The sequence below is a fragment of the Ictalurus furcatus genome, chromosome 13 (genome assembly GCF_023375685.1).
Source record: "Ictalurus furcatus strain D&B chromosome 13, Billie_1.0, whole genome shotgun sequence".
NCBI classification, from domain to species: domain Eukaryota; kingdom Metazoa; phylum Chordata; class Actinopteri; order Siluriformes; family Ictaluridae; genus Ictalurus; species Ictalurus furcatus.
The window spans coordinates 11,771,707-11,784,885 of record NC_071267.1 but is presented as its reverse complement, the minus strand read 5'-3'; the positions used below and the strand labels follow the sequence as shown (position 1 = coordinate 11,784,885).

At 44.2% G+C, this 13,179-nt stretch overlaps 1 protein-coding gene across 4 annotated transcripts in view; it reads right to left on the bottom strand.

Annotated features, from left to right (window-relative positions):
• trrap (transformation/transcription domain-associated protein) overlaps positions 1 to 13,179 on the bottom strand; it is a 77,123-nt gene that overhangs the window by 21,422 nt on the left and 42,522 nt on the right. For all 4 annotated transcript variants that reach the window (XM_053639107.1, XM_053639109.1, XM_053639108.1 and 1 more), the window contains 15 exons: positions 12,459 to 12,584; positions 11,698 to 11,844; positions 10,261 to 10,460; positions 9,680 to 9,801; positions 9,093 to 9,306; positions 7,545 to 7,724; positions 7,247 to 7,393; positions 6,657 to 6,776; positions 5,599 to 5,886; positions 5,043 to 5,180; positions 4,843 to 4,955; positions 4,456 to 4,591; positions 2,726 to 2,917; positions 504 to 699; positions 51 to 316 (listed from right to left, as the gene is read on the bottom strand). In XM_053639107.1, coding sequence (XP_053495082.1) covers positions 51 to 316; positions 504 to 699; positions 2,726 to 2,917; positions 4,456 to 4,591; positions 4,843 to 4,955; positions 5,043 to 5,180; positions 5,599 to 5,886; positions 6,657 to 6,776; positions 7,247 to 7,393; positions 7,545 to 7,724; positions 9,093 to 9,306; positions 9,680 to 9,801; positions 10,261 to 10,460; positions 11,698 to 11,844; positions 12,459 to 12,584 — 2,585 coding nt within the window. The remainder of the gene's footprint in view (positions 1 to 50; positions 317 to 503; positions 700 to 2,725; positions 2,918 to 4,455; positions 4,592 to 4,842; positions 4,956 to 5,042; positions 5,181 to 5,598; positions 5,887 to 6,656; positions 6,777 to 7,246; positions 7,394 to 7,544; positions 7,725 to 9,092; positions 9,307 to 9,679; positions 9,802 to 10,260; positions 10,461 to 11,697; positions 11,845 to 12,458; positions 12,585 to 13,179) is intronic.

Sequence of the window (13,179 nt, the reverse complement as noted above, 5' to 3'; positions counted from 1 at the left end):
AAGCCTGATTAAATAGCACGATGACTGACAGCAGTGATCATCTCACTCACCTGCATACACTCGTTCTTGCCCATCACTCCCGCCAACTGCAGGTAGCATTTCACCTGCTGCCGGATTTTCTGAAAGCAGTCGACAATGGGCACAGTAGGGATGGTGTGGATGCGACTCAGGATGTCCAACGCCACGTTGACCAGTCCCTGTTTGCGAGCGATCTTGCCATACTGGATGATGGCCGAGGCGGATGCGTGCACTCCCAGCATGGCGTTGTTGGTGTTGGGATCGTGCTGTGTGTTACTCTCATAAGCGGACACAATGGCTGCACAGATATTTAACTTGGGTTAGCAGACAACTTCCCTCTAAAGACATAAAACACTTTTACAAATGACAGGGATGTGTCAGAAAAGCAAACTGAACCCATCTTGATTACTTTTTAAAACATATCTAAAGAGCTCTGTGCAGGTAAAAACACAGCGGGGCACAGCAGGTCACATATCCCAGTTTACCCTGGTAATGGTGTTGACGCCACATGAAGATGCTGCTCCAGTGCGACAGGTCATCAGAGACGATAGGGAGCCGGTTCCTCCACGTCTTCACTACAGTCTTCATGTCGTGCAGGCTGGTGTTGCGGCCCAGGTTGGCCGGCTGAAGACCCACGTTGATCTGAGCAGCCTCTTGCAGCTCAATAATCTGTTGGGCAGCCTGTGTGTGAAAGAGAAGGGAGGACGGACAGATGAAACCCTAACCGTGGACACAGAACATCCGTTCCTCAAAAGAATTTCACACAAATCAGTTGCCTCAGATTAGCCTCATCGGCATGATTCCAAAACCTGAAATATCTCCGCGATTACATTAATAAATGAAGCTTTTCGTTCTGTCTATCCAAAAAGCCTGGCAGGCACCTCACACTCTCCTGCACAGAGCAATCTCAAAGCCATTATTGCAGCGGTATTGCAGGCTTATGATCCTTATTGGAGAAGACAAAAAAAAATTGAGTGAAATGACGCCTGAGGTGACTGGGCAAAAAGGGTGGATCAAAAGTATCTTCGAACCCATTTATCCCAAAAGACAAGAGCGAGACCATAAGCCGCCCAATGTGCTCCTGCCTTTGTGTAATCATCCCATCAGACAAAATACAAGAAATATGAACAGGCAAAATGGCTCGACACTACATACTTATGTGTAACTGATTTTTAACACGTTATGCTGTATTGAAATTAAATGGAATCACACACACTCAAACGCTATTATTTATAAATTTTATGATTAGGCCTATATGATGTATTGTTCTACAATTAAATCATAGAATGACTACTAGAAAGCTCACATGGGCCTGGTGATTTATAACATGACAACTCACTGTGAATTACCCAAAGTACACGGAGGGAGAAATACAAGAAGGAACCAACATATGAAGGTTGAATGTGTTTGAAAGGAGAACTTCTGTGGAGCAAATCAAAGCTCTCAGAAGAAAATAAATGGGGAAATACAATATTTTTCACAATTATCAGTTCATATCAGCTGATACTCTTCATTCCAACTGCCCATTCATCATGTAAATGGAATTTTCTCACTGGTATTTAATCAAACGCTATCTGATGAGGAGGGGAAAGTAATTACTGCATTTTAAACTTACTGCTTTTACTCTCTCTCTCTCTCTCTCTCGCTCTCTCTCTCTCATGCCCACGATGCCTGCCTGCCTGCCTCCCCATCACTTTTAATTGCTCTTATTGGATGAGGAAGGTGTTTCTACCTACCCCCCTCCGGTGGTACCTATGCAGCACTATAACAGCAATAAGAGTAAACAAAATTTATTGGAAACTCCCACAGTAAACTGACCCAACCAGAGAGCGAATCGTCTGTCGACGCACTATTTCAGCCAAAACATTACACGCACAGAAACGCAAAGAAGCTGCATAACATCCGTTCCATGCAATGATGCACATTGTTTCAAGAGTTCACAGTTATGGCACAAATTTTACTCGCCAAAATCAATTACAAAACATCTTTATGGGACATCAATACGATCATATTAGCCTACACTGAATTTCACAGAGTCACCCATACCAGAACCTTACACGGTTTTAAAAGTAATAATTGTCCTATTTTTTCATTCCTCCATTACTGAGCTCCACCCAGTGACAGCACTGATAGCCTTGTGCAGCGAACAGAAAACGCCTGGCGTGGCAGAAGTAATCTACGGCCACACATCACCTTCACTATTGTGTGCACGGTCTGATTGTGCATGTGTCACTCAAGAAGCTGTAACACACACTGAATATTAATACAAAGCACCTATTCACAGCCACAACAGTCCAGTCAACACACAAAGTCAGTCCTAATGACTTAAGTAGCCGTAACCACAGGAGACAGTCAGTACTTGCTCACAAAGCAAACATGTAGCGAACAAACGTGTCAAAACAGTTAGGAGAAATAATTACTTAACATTCAAGTGCAAAGCACATGTTACCACGAGTGATTTAATTTAGTACCGAGAGCAAGCAACATGACGTGAGAACAGGTTTCATGTTACTTCATTATCTTCTTCGGGTTTAGGATGTTATTCTTCTGAGACGATTATGAAGTAACACTATTTTACCAGGGCGATGACATGCACCTTGTGAGTATGATAATTTCTGCAAAACAGACAACACAAACCACAAAGTGTACTGTGGATTGAGAGCGCCTGCTAGCTGGCAAAGGTGTGAGTGTGTGAGAGTTTCCAGACCTGCAGCAGTGGGGTGTGGACATGAGAAACGATGTGAGGTAGTCTCCGCCACTCTCTGATAGCCAGGCTGCTGGCCATCTCCACCAAGCGCTCAATAAAGTTGAGTTGCTGCTCCTCTGGGTGACAGATGGCCAAGTACCCACGGTGCATGTTCACCTTCCATGCCATCTCCTTAGGACAGCTCAGTTCCACCTGACACACACACACACACACACACACAGTCCAATTCTTTTAAAAATTCCAATGAGATTTTAATTATTTAAAAGATTTCAGAAGGCAGTTAGCACAAGTCCCAAATGGCTTCCGATTAATTACATATTCTCACTACATAGCGTATAATAGAACCTACACGATGCACAACATATTCAATAAAATATCGTGCAGAATTCACCCATAAAACACTCCAACAATTCCACGTAATGACAGATTTAGAACTTTTTGCTGTGTGTGGGTATTTACTTAAAATTAAGTATCAGAGATTTGATACTTAATTTTCAACATGAATGTGAAAATAAATGAAATTGTAAATCATGTCTTTATTTATTCAAAAGGTTGAGGAAATAAACCTCTTAATAAATTTATGTTCGGTGGCTAAACGCAAACCATGGCAACCTGAACATAAACATGTAAATATTATACAGTAAATATTAACACGGTAAAAATGCCATTCAAACTCTAACAAACTCAGTACTCAACAGCCTTTGGTGGTACACCTTGTTATTTATTTCTTTTTTTTGTTAAATACCAGCACTGATTGATGTAAATGCATTTTTGTAATACTTTAAATCATGTATGTATGTTTCCGCTGCATATTAAAATTGCTCAAAAGTATAAAAGAATTTGACATACAGTTAATATGAACAATTTCATATCCCGACACGACACGCTGACAGACCAAATGTCAAATGTGTTGCGTCACAGCAACAAAGAACGTACTTCCTGGTGGATAACACCGGTAGCACTGCGTTAATTATTCAAGTTACTTATCCAAGATAGTGGTCAATGTGAACACAAAAGAACAAAAAGTTGTTGACATTCAGCTGTGCAGCATGTTGAGGAGAGTGGGGTGAGTTACAGCCGGAGGGTCACAGCACATTTACCCTGCTCAACGTGTTGATGAATATCCCTGCAGCAGCGTTTGCCATATCATCTACGCCTAAATTGAAAGCTGGAATATTCCAACTTCCTGAAAGCAAAACATACTGCAGCACTCTGCACCCTGGCACAGCGCAAACAAATCTCTTCCCAGCAGATGTTTGCGCAATTATTCAAGCATGCATCCATAAACATTAGATGCAGAGCGAATGACGGGAGAAGGCAGAGAAGTGGGCCGACGGTGCCGGACAATTTAATTAGGTGTCACCTTAGAACAGAAACCTCGGTGGATTCATTCTCAGTCTCCTTGAACAGGAGCAAGAGTATTTATAATGTGTCAAGTGGCATCATGTCCTTTTTCCTCCTGACTTTAAAAGACAGGGCCGTAAATTAACCACCAACAGGGAGGCTACATTTCTGAAACGTTGTAAACAACGGCTTCCTGTTTACCACACACCACAGCCTCTGTGAATTAATGCTCTCCTGTTATTCAGACAGAGCTTTTAATACCGATTATGGCTGTGTAATTTCAGGGTAATATCCACACTCCCTATTCAATCAAGGAGAAGTGAAGGAGATGATGGACGGGTAAGAACCTGGGGGGGGCCGGACGTTGTGTGTTAATCTTGGTTTACCTGCACCAGTGCCTCCTTCATGGCAGCCCAGTTGGAAACTCTCCACGCACACTCCAGCACCAGGTATGCGTTGGTGTGACCTTTGGACTGGCCGTATTCAGTCAGCGCCTCCCACTGGTTCAGTTCCTTAGAGCAGCTGGCGCAGAGGAGAAATGAGCACAGCCTGTGGTTAAACTTTTTTTTCTCTCCTGAATACACGCCTCACAGCAAAGTAAATCAACGTATGCCAAATTCCATAAATTGAGCTTTGGATGGATTACAAAATCCAGCGTGGCTTTAGGAGAGGAGCCTGTCATCTTGGGCCAAGTTCTGAGGGAATGCTTGGCTATGCAGCAGAGAGCTAAGACAGGTCGGCTTCCAACGACTTATAAAGGCCACGGAACCTACCGGATCCAATGATCCTCCCATAACTGGTACTCAGGGAAGATGGCAGGAGATGTGTTGGTCCTCTCGTGCTCTTTGCGGGCTTTCTCCATGGCTTTCTCATAACTCTCTTGTGCCTGGAGGGAAGAAAACAGCGATGAATGTTTACAGACTCGACAGGAAATGTTGGGGGTTTACGGTCAGGGTACACGGTGTTCATCTACCTGCTCGAAGAATCCATGCTGCTCATAGGCAATGGCTGTGCTCGTCTCTGGGAACTTGCAGCGCTTCTGCCACAGCCCCGCCCACATGTCCTCTTCCTGCAGCAGGGAGTACAGCTCTGCCAGCGAGTCCAGGATCTCCTACGGGACACAAACACTGGCTTAGAGGCAATGGAACAATACTGAACCATATCAAGCATGTATTTCAGGATGTGAACATTTTATTTTCTGTTTACTAGCAAGCTACATAGTCAACATGCAAATGCAAGCAATCTTACAAGCGTCATTGTATTGTAATTTTAAGCACATTTCAAATAAAAAAAAATGTTTAAGGTTTACCTTGGTGAGTAAAATTTAAACTCGTGTACTTTGGGAATCTTGTAGAAATCATTTTCATTTAAACGAATAAGATGCAGTGCAGTTCACATGCACCTATGAGGTCTTTGCTTAGAATAAGGCTTTACTGAAGATAGGCAGATCTCCAGCCTACCACACATCATTTAAAAAAAAAAAAAAAAAAACACAAGACAAAAGATTCACAAAGGAGTACTGAGTCTACCTGCTGAGGCGGTGTGATGCTCTCCTGCTCGTAAAACTCGGTGCTCTGTTTGGGTTTGATGTGAAGGCTGAGACCTTTCTCGAAGGCCTGCTGTTCCAGCATGAGGGTGGAGCGGAGCCACAGATTGTGTGTCTTGCCTAGGTACTTGAGCACACAGGGCCTGATAGGGATGGGAGGAACACACTGCGACATGGCCTCCACAAAGCAGTTGAGAGCACTGGGCTGGCAGTCTCTCTGAGCCTGGTGACTGCCGCTGCACAGGAATGGGCCCATCTCCCCAGACAGAGCCTGCAACGGGGCCACGGGGCACAGGGGCACTTTCAGTATTCATAGAATATGGGTTTTTTTTCTTAAAAAAAAGGGAGATTATTCAGCTTTGAGAGCGAGCATATCGAATGGCTTTAAAACGCTTTACTCTCTTGGCAATACATACCTGGAAATATTTTTCAATGAATATTTATCATCAAAAATGGCAAGTGGAATAAAAATGTAAATGACGACCAGAGGATCATATTCACACGACAGATCTTGTATTATGTATCCTCATTCAGCTCTTCCTTGCCACTTAGTCAAAACAAAGCCATAAAAGTACTCCGTTTCAATACTTTAGTAATGGCGTTTAAAGATTCACAGCACCCATGATCACAAATCAAAGCTATTTAATTAGAATCTTAATGCTTAAGACATCTGGCCCATTAAATTCCGGATATTTGCATAAATGCATGAATTTCTTCCTCATTACCATGGCCTGCATGTGTAACTGCTACTGAAGAGGGCAAAGAGTCAGAGTGCCTGTTTCCCATGAGCCTACTGATTGGCCTGGTGCGAGGGACGACACATGACCTCTGACACTTTAAGGGCATTCAGCTTACGGATTAGGAAGTGCTGCGATATGCATCAGGAGCGCTGAAACACTTCAATGGCTCCTAAGGTCAAATGAAGAATTTGTCACAGGGCTATTTTCAGAGAACTAAGTTCTGAAAGGCTTTTTCTTTTTTTATTTTAGATGCTAGGCCGTAGCTGAGATCCCAGGTACAGAAGAGGACAGTGGGACTCACGTGCTGTTGACGGTCGGACAGGATCTTCCAGAGACGAGGGAAAAGCTGCACCCATGTCTTCTCAGCCAACGGTGTGGAGATGTGACAGAGCTGTATGAGAGCATTCAGCAGCGCTCCCGTCTAAGAAACACACACACACACACACACACACACACACTTTCAGCTCAGTTATTTACATCATGAATTAACATTACAGGTAAAAATGCAGTTCATTTTCTGAGTTGTTGGGATTCCAGTGGAACTAAAAAAAAAAAAAGTTCAGATTTAGATCCGAAGGGATATAATTGGGATTCATTATATATGCATGCTAAAAGTATGCAAACATCTCTGACAGCTGCTCCTCTGGCAAATCGTGACAGGTCATGTCTCTAATCTTCCCCAGTCCTCGAGCCGAAACAAAAATCACAGCTTAACCTGAAGCACCCTCGAGTCTATATGATGCCATTTATACAGCACAGAGCACTTGTTATTTCAGTCTGTATATAACCCGTCTTATTTTCCATGGATGAAAAAGTGAGTTATTGTGTGTTCTGCACAGACCAGCTTGAGTCACGTATACCCGAGTAGCATATGTTGAGGTGGCCACTCACCTTGACCTCTCGAAGGGAATCAAGGAACTTGTCATGGCGGTTGGTGAGCATGTGCAGCTGGTTGCCGGCGTCGCGCTCGGCCTGCTCCTTGGTCTTCGGCAGGCTGGTCTGATCCCCGGGTGCCAGCTCAATGTCTATCTCCACATCCTAGACACCAGGACAAAGCAGCGATTTTAATGAGGCAACTTTAAATAAGTGACTTGAGTAATATTAGTTTCTAGGTCTTGATAACTTTGAGACCAGGAAATGCATACTGATGAGTAGGGATAATCAGAATCGTTGAAAATGCTACACAAACCTCCTCTTTGGTCTCGCTGTTCTCCCTCTCACGTGGCTCCTGTTTGATGTGAGTGGCCATGGCGAAGGCGGCACGGTCGTGGCTGTCAGCCAGGTTGATGACATTGGTGATGGAGGGCAGCATGGAGCCCTGGCAGCTGGTGCCTATGATGCTGCCCTTCTCACACACAGCTAACAGCAGCTGAGGAACACAGAAGAGGTCTCGGTCACTTGAGTTTGATGCCAGCCTCCATTATAACTGCTGCGTGCCCCCTCAGCCCCACCCTTCTGGAGGTGGGGAGTAATCAATCCCCATTTAGGTCTGCACCTTGGCCATGCTTATTGATATCAGTACAGCATAGGGCTGACTTCTGATCTGCTGCACACAACTGCAACTGTCGCATATTTCTATGCTGACAGAGGCCTAGAGGGCACGAATGCCAGAACGTAGTTCCGCTCCGGCACAGAAGGATGAATCACTACACGCCACTAGGGTGTGTAGGGCGGCATTAATAATTCACCAGTAAGCAGCCGCATTGATTGTAGCATAGATGAGGGAATTTTTTTTTTTTGTTTTTGTTTTTTTTTTTTTTTTTTAAACGTATGAGCTGCAGCCCACACCGTTACCCTCAAAGTCCGAGATTGATGGCAATCACTTAACACTCTGAAACCTGTTTGCTGAAGTTAAAGAGAAAGTACAGCTTTCCCAATGTTGTGTAGATTCAGGCTGGGTTTCTGAACCGTTCTAAAAACCCACAATGCATTTCATCAGTGTTTGTTTGCTGTAAAGGAACAACAATTCAGAAGTCTAAGGGCAGTTTCTGTGGCAGTTGATAAATATTTGTGCAAAACACTATTTGCACAACACTTCCTTCAATCCCTGTCAAATACTACTTGTAAATGAAGCAAGACTGCATGATTCTTCCATTCACAGAGGGGTTACTTCTGTAAGGAAAGGAACGAATATGGAAAGAAAGGAATCTGCGGTTAAGAGTTACCAACTTAATGCCAGACCTTGAACGGATCCCACAAAACTTTTGAGAATGTGCCAGAAGTATCTGGAAGTCCTTTATACTGTATTGTTTCAATGTTGGAATGATGCACTAGGTCTGGTTCAAAAATGGAAGAAAAAAAAACTAAACAAACCAAAAGCAGGGCCCCCCCCCTTCATTTTTGTCATATACCACAATTTAGCTGTTTTAGTAGTTTTGAATCCGTTATATAGCTGCATCTTGTAAATTTCAACAACTGCCCTTAGGGTCAACATGTTGTCTGATCATTCTCAGGAGGAGAAAACCTATTGAAATTCTTCCATGCCGTACAGATGCAGTATATCGATTAGATATACCACTGTTAGAATATTCCTTTAAAAGCAGTGTTTCTCCATCCTGCATATTTTGGTGACTTCCCTCCTCCCAGCTCATCTGATTCAACAAATCAGCCAATTAACCTGAACCAGATTTAACTGGCGGAAAACTCCCAACATACGGAGTGCTGCGGCACTCCAGGACCAGGATTGAGAAACACTGCTTTAAGTGAATGCGTTTCAGTGTAAGTGCTTGCTCAGTACCTCAATGCACTGTTTGATCCAGAAGTGACTGCCCATGGCCTCCCAGTTCTGGGAACAGCAGATGTAAAGGAGCCTTTCATAGACACGCCGCTTCATGGAGGCATCAAACACCTCAAAGAACTTCGCTCTGATCAGTGGCTGAGCACAGCGTAGCCCTGAAAGGAAGGCCGGCTCCAGCTTCGATGTGATGTCACTTCCTGACAAGCTCTCATCCCTGAAGGACGGTGAATAAAGGAGGGCTCAGAAAGTTCATATGTTTGCAAAACTTTCATTTAAAATTTTATATACGAGAGAGAGAGAGAGCGAGAGAGAGAGAGAGAATGGAAGGGGGGGTGGGTATTCAATGAGAATCTCAAACACGGCATGAAAACACAGGCGATGATTTCAATGGCGTCATCAAGGTTGACTCCGGGTGCGCACCAGGACCCCTTCACGCCACCTGCCTCTTAAACACCAAAGCCTGCTCAAGCCCTTCAGCCATCCAAAACTGGCCCTGCACCCCATGAACCAGCTGTGGCCTTGTCGCCATGGCAATAGATGGACGGGGCAGAGCAGCCACACCACCCATGATTAATTGGGGCAATTACCTGTAGACGTAATTAACGAGGTCCAGAAACTGTGCGTTTAATTCAAGGTCATCAGGAAACCGCTTCTCAATGTAGGTCATCATTTTCACCAGCAGAATGGACTTCTCTCGGAGATTCGGCATCTGGGCCAAAAGAAAGAGAGATGAGTGAGAAAGACAGAGGTACAGGGAGTAAAAAGAAGAAGAAGAAAGAAAAAAGACAAACAAACAGAGACGAGGAGGCAGGAGCAACAGGGTGAACAGATTGATACAGTCCATTTATCTCAAATCTATCAGGTGGGCCATGCACAGCACCTTTGCCCAGCTCCTTTCTCCCAGTGTCAGTTCTGTTGCCTCAGGCTAACTGAGAGAACACCTGGGTACAGCCAGCCAGCCAGGGCACGCTGCCCAAAGAACAAAGCTATGGGAGCGTTACAGAAGCACTGAATACACGCACATGCACACAATCGTTTAAGCATGGGTTCACAGCATCACATGTTCACGTCTCAATGCTCATGTCTAATTATCAATAGAACCCAGGCTTCCATTTCTAAAATGTACCGATTGAAAATAATAATAATAATAATAATAATAATCATCCACCTGGTTGGATGCCATGGGAGAATTGTTCTTCACCCACTCCTCCACAATCTTCACCACAGCGCGGAGGACCTTCGGGTCGGGCGATTTCTCGATCAGGGAGGTGAGAATGACCTGAATGAAGTTCTTCCTCATCTCCATGTTCATCACAGACAGCCTGGTCTTCACCAGGTCCAGACTCAGCATGACCAGCTCACTCGTGACTGACACACACACACACACACACACACACACACACACACACACCCCAGGAGAGGCAATCTGAGGTTAAAATATCATTGATTTATCTGTAGAACTAGAGTAAATTTGACAAAGGAAGGCATTTTTACAAGTCATGGCATGGCCCATTGCGGTTCGTTTCACATTCAAATTCCACTCTCAGCTTGACAAAATCATCCAGACCCAAACTGTCAAAAGATGAAAAAAAAAAGTGCTTCCTTTACTTTCTGCTACCAGAAGGACTCGAGTTTAGCACAGAGAACTGGAGCTAAGGAAATCTAGAATCTGAATGCATTTTCGGGTTGATTTGTGAGTGGTTACGCGTGAGTGCTGATCAGCTGTAGCACTGGGGAGATGGAGATCGTGCTAGCTGCAGATTGCTGATTTGAAGCTCTGTGTGGACTCATGCTGTGTGCACAGGGCTTTGGCACAGCTGCCTTGGTGATGCTGCCGAGTGACAATGAGCGACAGCTGAAAGTGTGTGCGTGTGTGCACAAGCTCATCTATGCGTGTCCTGAAGTACACGACCCGTGACTAGGATAGCACTTTGGGAAGGTATGAGCCGAGAGGTCGGATTGGAGTTGCTAAGCCGTTGGACGAGGTGAGGAATTTTCTAGCAGAAATTAGTGCTCTCACGTAGCAATGGTTACACTGGTCCTTCTGCAGCACCCAGTGGTCAAATACAGACACCACAGGACACGCTCATGTGCTCGAAGCTAAAGACCATGACATATTTGACTTGAGTCCAGTCACTATGATCATAAGTATTGCTCATTCTTTACTCACTCAATCAGCAAATGGCATACACGACTAAGATGTGGTAATTACACATACCAAACAGATGTGACCGATAGAGACTCTTCCATGACCTAATAAAACGTCATAAAAGCTAATTACACTACAGCCAGCTCTGGGCCACAGAAAAGAATCGTTTTTCCTTGACATACAAACTCATGGCTTCAGAACAAAGCAGAGATGAAGGGGAGTAATCCTGTGTGTGTGTGTGTGTGTGTGTGTGTGTGTGTGTGTGTGTGAGAGACACGAGCAGGAACAAGGACCTGCAGGTGGCGTGTTGACAAAGAGGCCAGCACTCAAAGCACCTTAACGCAGCAGCTCTTAGACAGCAGCTAATAAGAATTAATTCAGCATCATGCAGGTGATCTGGAGTCCTTTAACAGCGGAACAATAGTGATTTGGCCCGTGAGGATTTGGGTGGCTTACCTGCGCTGGTCTCTGTAGCTCCAGGGTTGGTCTGTGGGCTCAGGTGCTCACGTACCATCTTCTGAAGCGAGCGCATGAAGACGGAGATCAGGCGATCGATGTAGCTGGAGTTGTAGCTGCAGGCTGACTTCAGGATCATCAGAGTTCCTGTAAGTGGAGGAAGAGGAAAGTGAGAGAGAGAAAGAGATGAGGGTTAAGATGACGGCTCATGACCATGGGGTCTCCCTAATGCACCAGTGTGGGGCCATTTAGTGGGGATGCTAGCAACTTTGAAAGCAGCTTGTGTCTCACGCACGTTGAATTACAAGGTCATTTTAAAAGAAATCTGACTGAGATAGCAGCTGAGGTGGGGGTGGAGAGGATGAGTAATGCATTTTTTGGGCTGGGACTCTGGGGAGCAGAGACAAATGTAAAAAGTCACCCTGGCCTGAGACACATACATCATATCAGTGGTGCATGTGCAACTGTATGCCTCCAGCAAGGCGGAATCAGGAGGTATTTATTGACCGGCAGCGCCATTTCGGGCCTGGATCAAATACCATAGGATGTAATCCAATAGTGTTTTACCACCTATTGTGTGTTTGTGGGAATTAAGAATCCTTGTGCTTTATGGAATTTGAGAAATCAGCTTCAAAAGCACTTTCCCTGGCAGGATGCAATATTCTTGGCCAAAAAAAAATAAAAAAATCCACGTGAAAGTAGACTAAATACATTATTGACACTACAGACATTAAAGTGGTCTTAAGAGAGACACCTCTTACCAAACAGCTGAGTGGGGTTGGCGCTGGTGGCCTTCTCGTAATTGGTAAGACCCTCGTAAATGACTTTCCCTACAGCTGCATACAAACACTCCAACTCCTCGTATTTAGAGGCCACTGAAGAGGTACCTGAGAACAGAGAGGAACCGAAAATATGACGTACTAAAAACAAAAATAAAAACAAAACAAGGGACTTGTTAAAATGATGTTTCCCGACAGATGCACTACAACACGTCTCATTGGTGTTCAAGTGAACTGAGATGCACACCACCCACACCACCTGCACTCCTTTAATACATCTTCTATTCATTCATCTTCACCAACCACTTTATCCTGTATTACCCTGTAGTTATAAATATTTACATACAGGCAACTACCTCATTTTAATGTTGAACAGCATTATACTGCACAAATCTGCACATTATCTAATAATTACAGTCAGACCGTTTCCGCCACCCATCTTTATATCCTTACATTTTATATTTTTCAAGACTTTTTCCTTTTTCTAACTGTATACAAGTAAATTCCGGTCTATATAAATTTTATGTTATGTCACGGACAGTCGTAAAAAGCATTTTGCTACACTGTGTATGGTTGTGTGTGTGGGTGTGTGTGTGTGTGTGTGTGACAAAAACAAATTTTGAATTGAATTTGATCTGGTAACTGAAGGCCACTGCATGTGATTGACATTATTTTCCACACTCATCAAATGACTGAGTGAGCC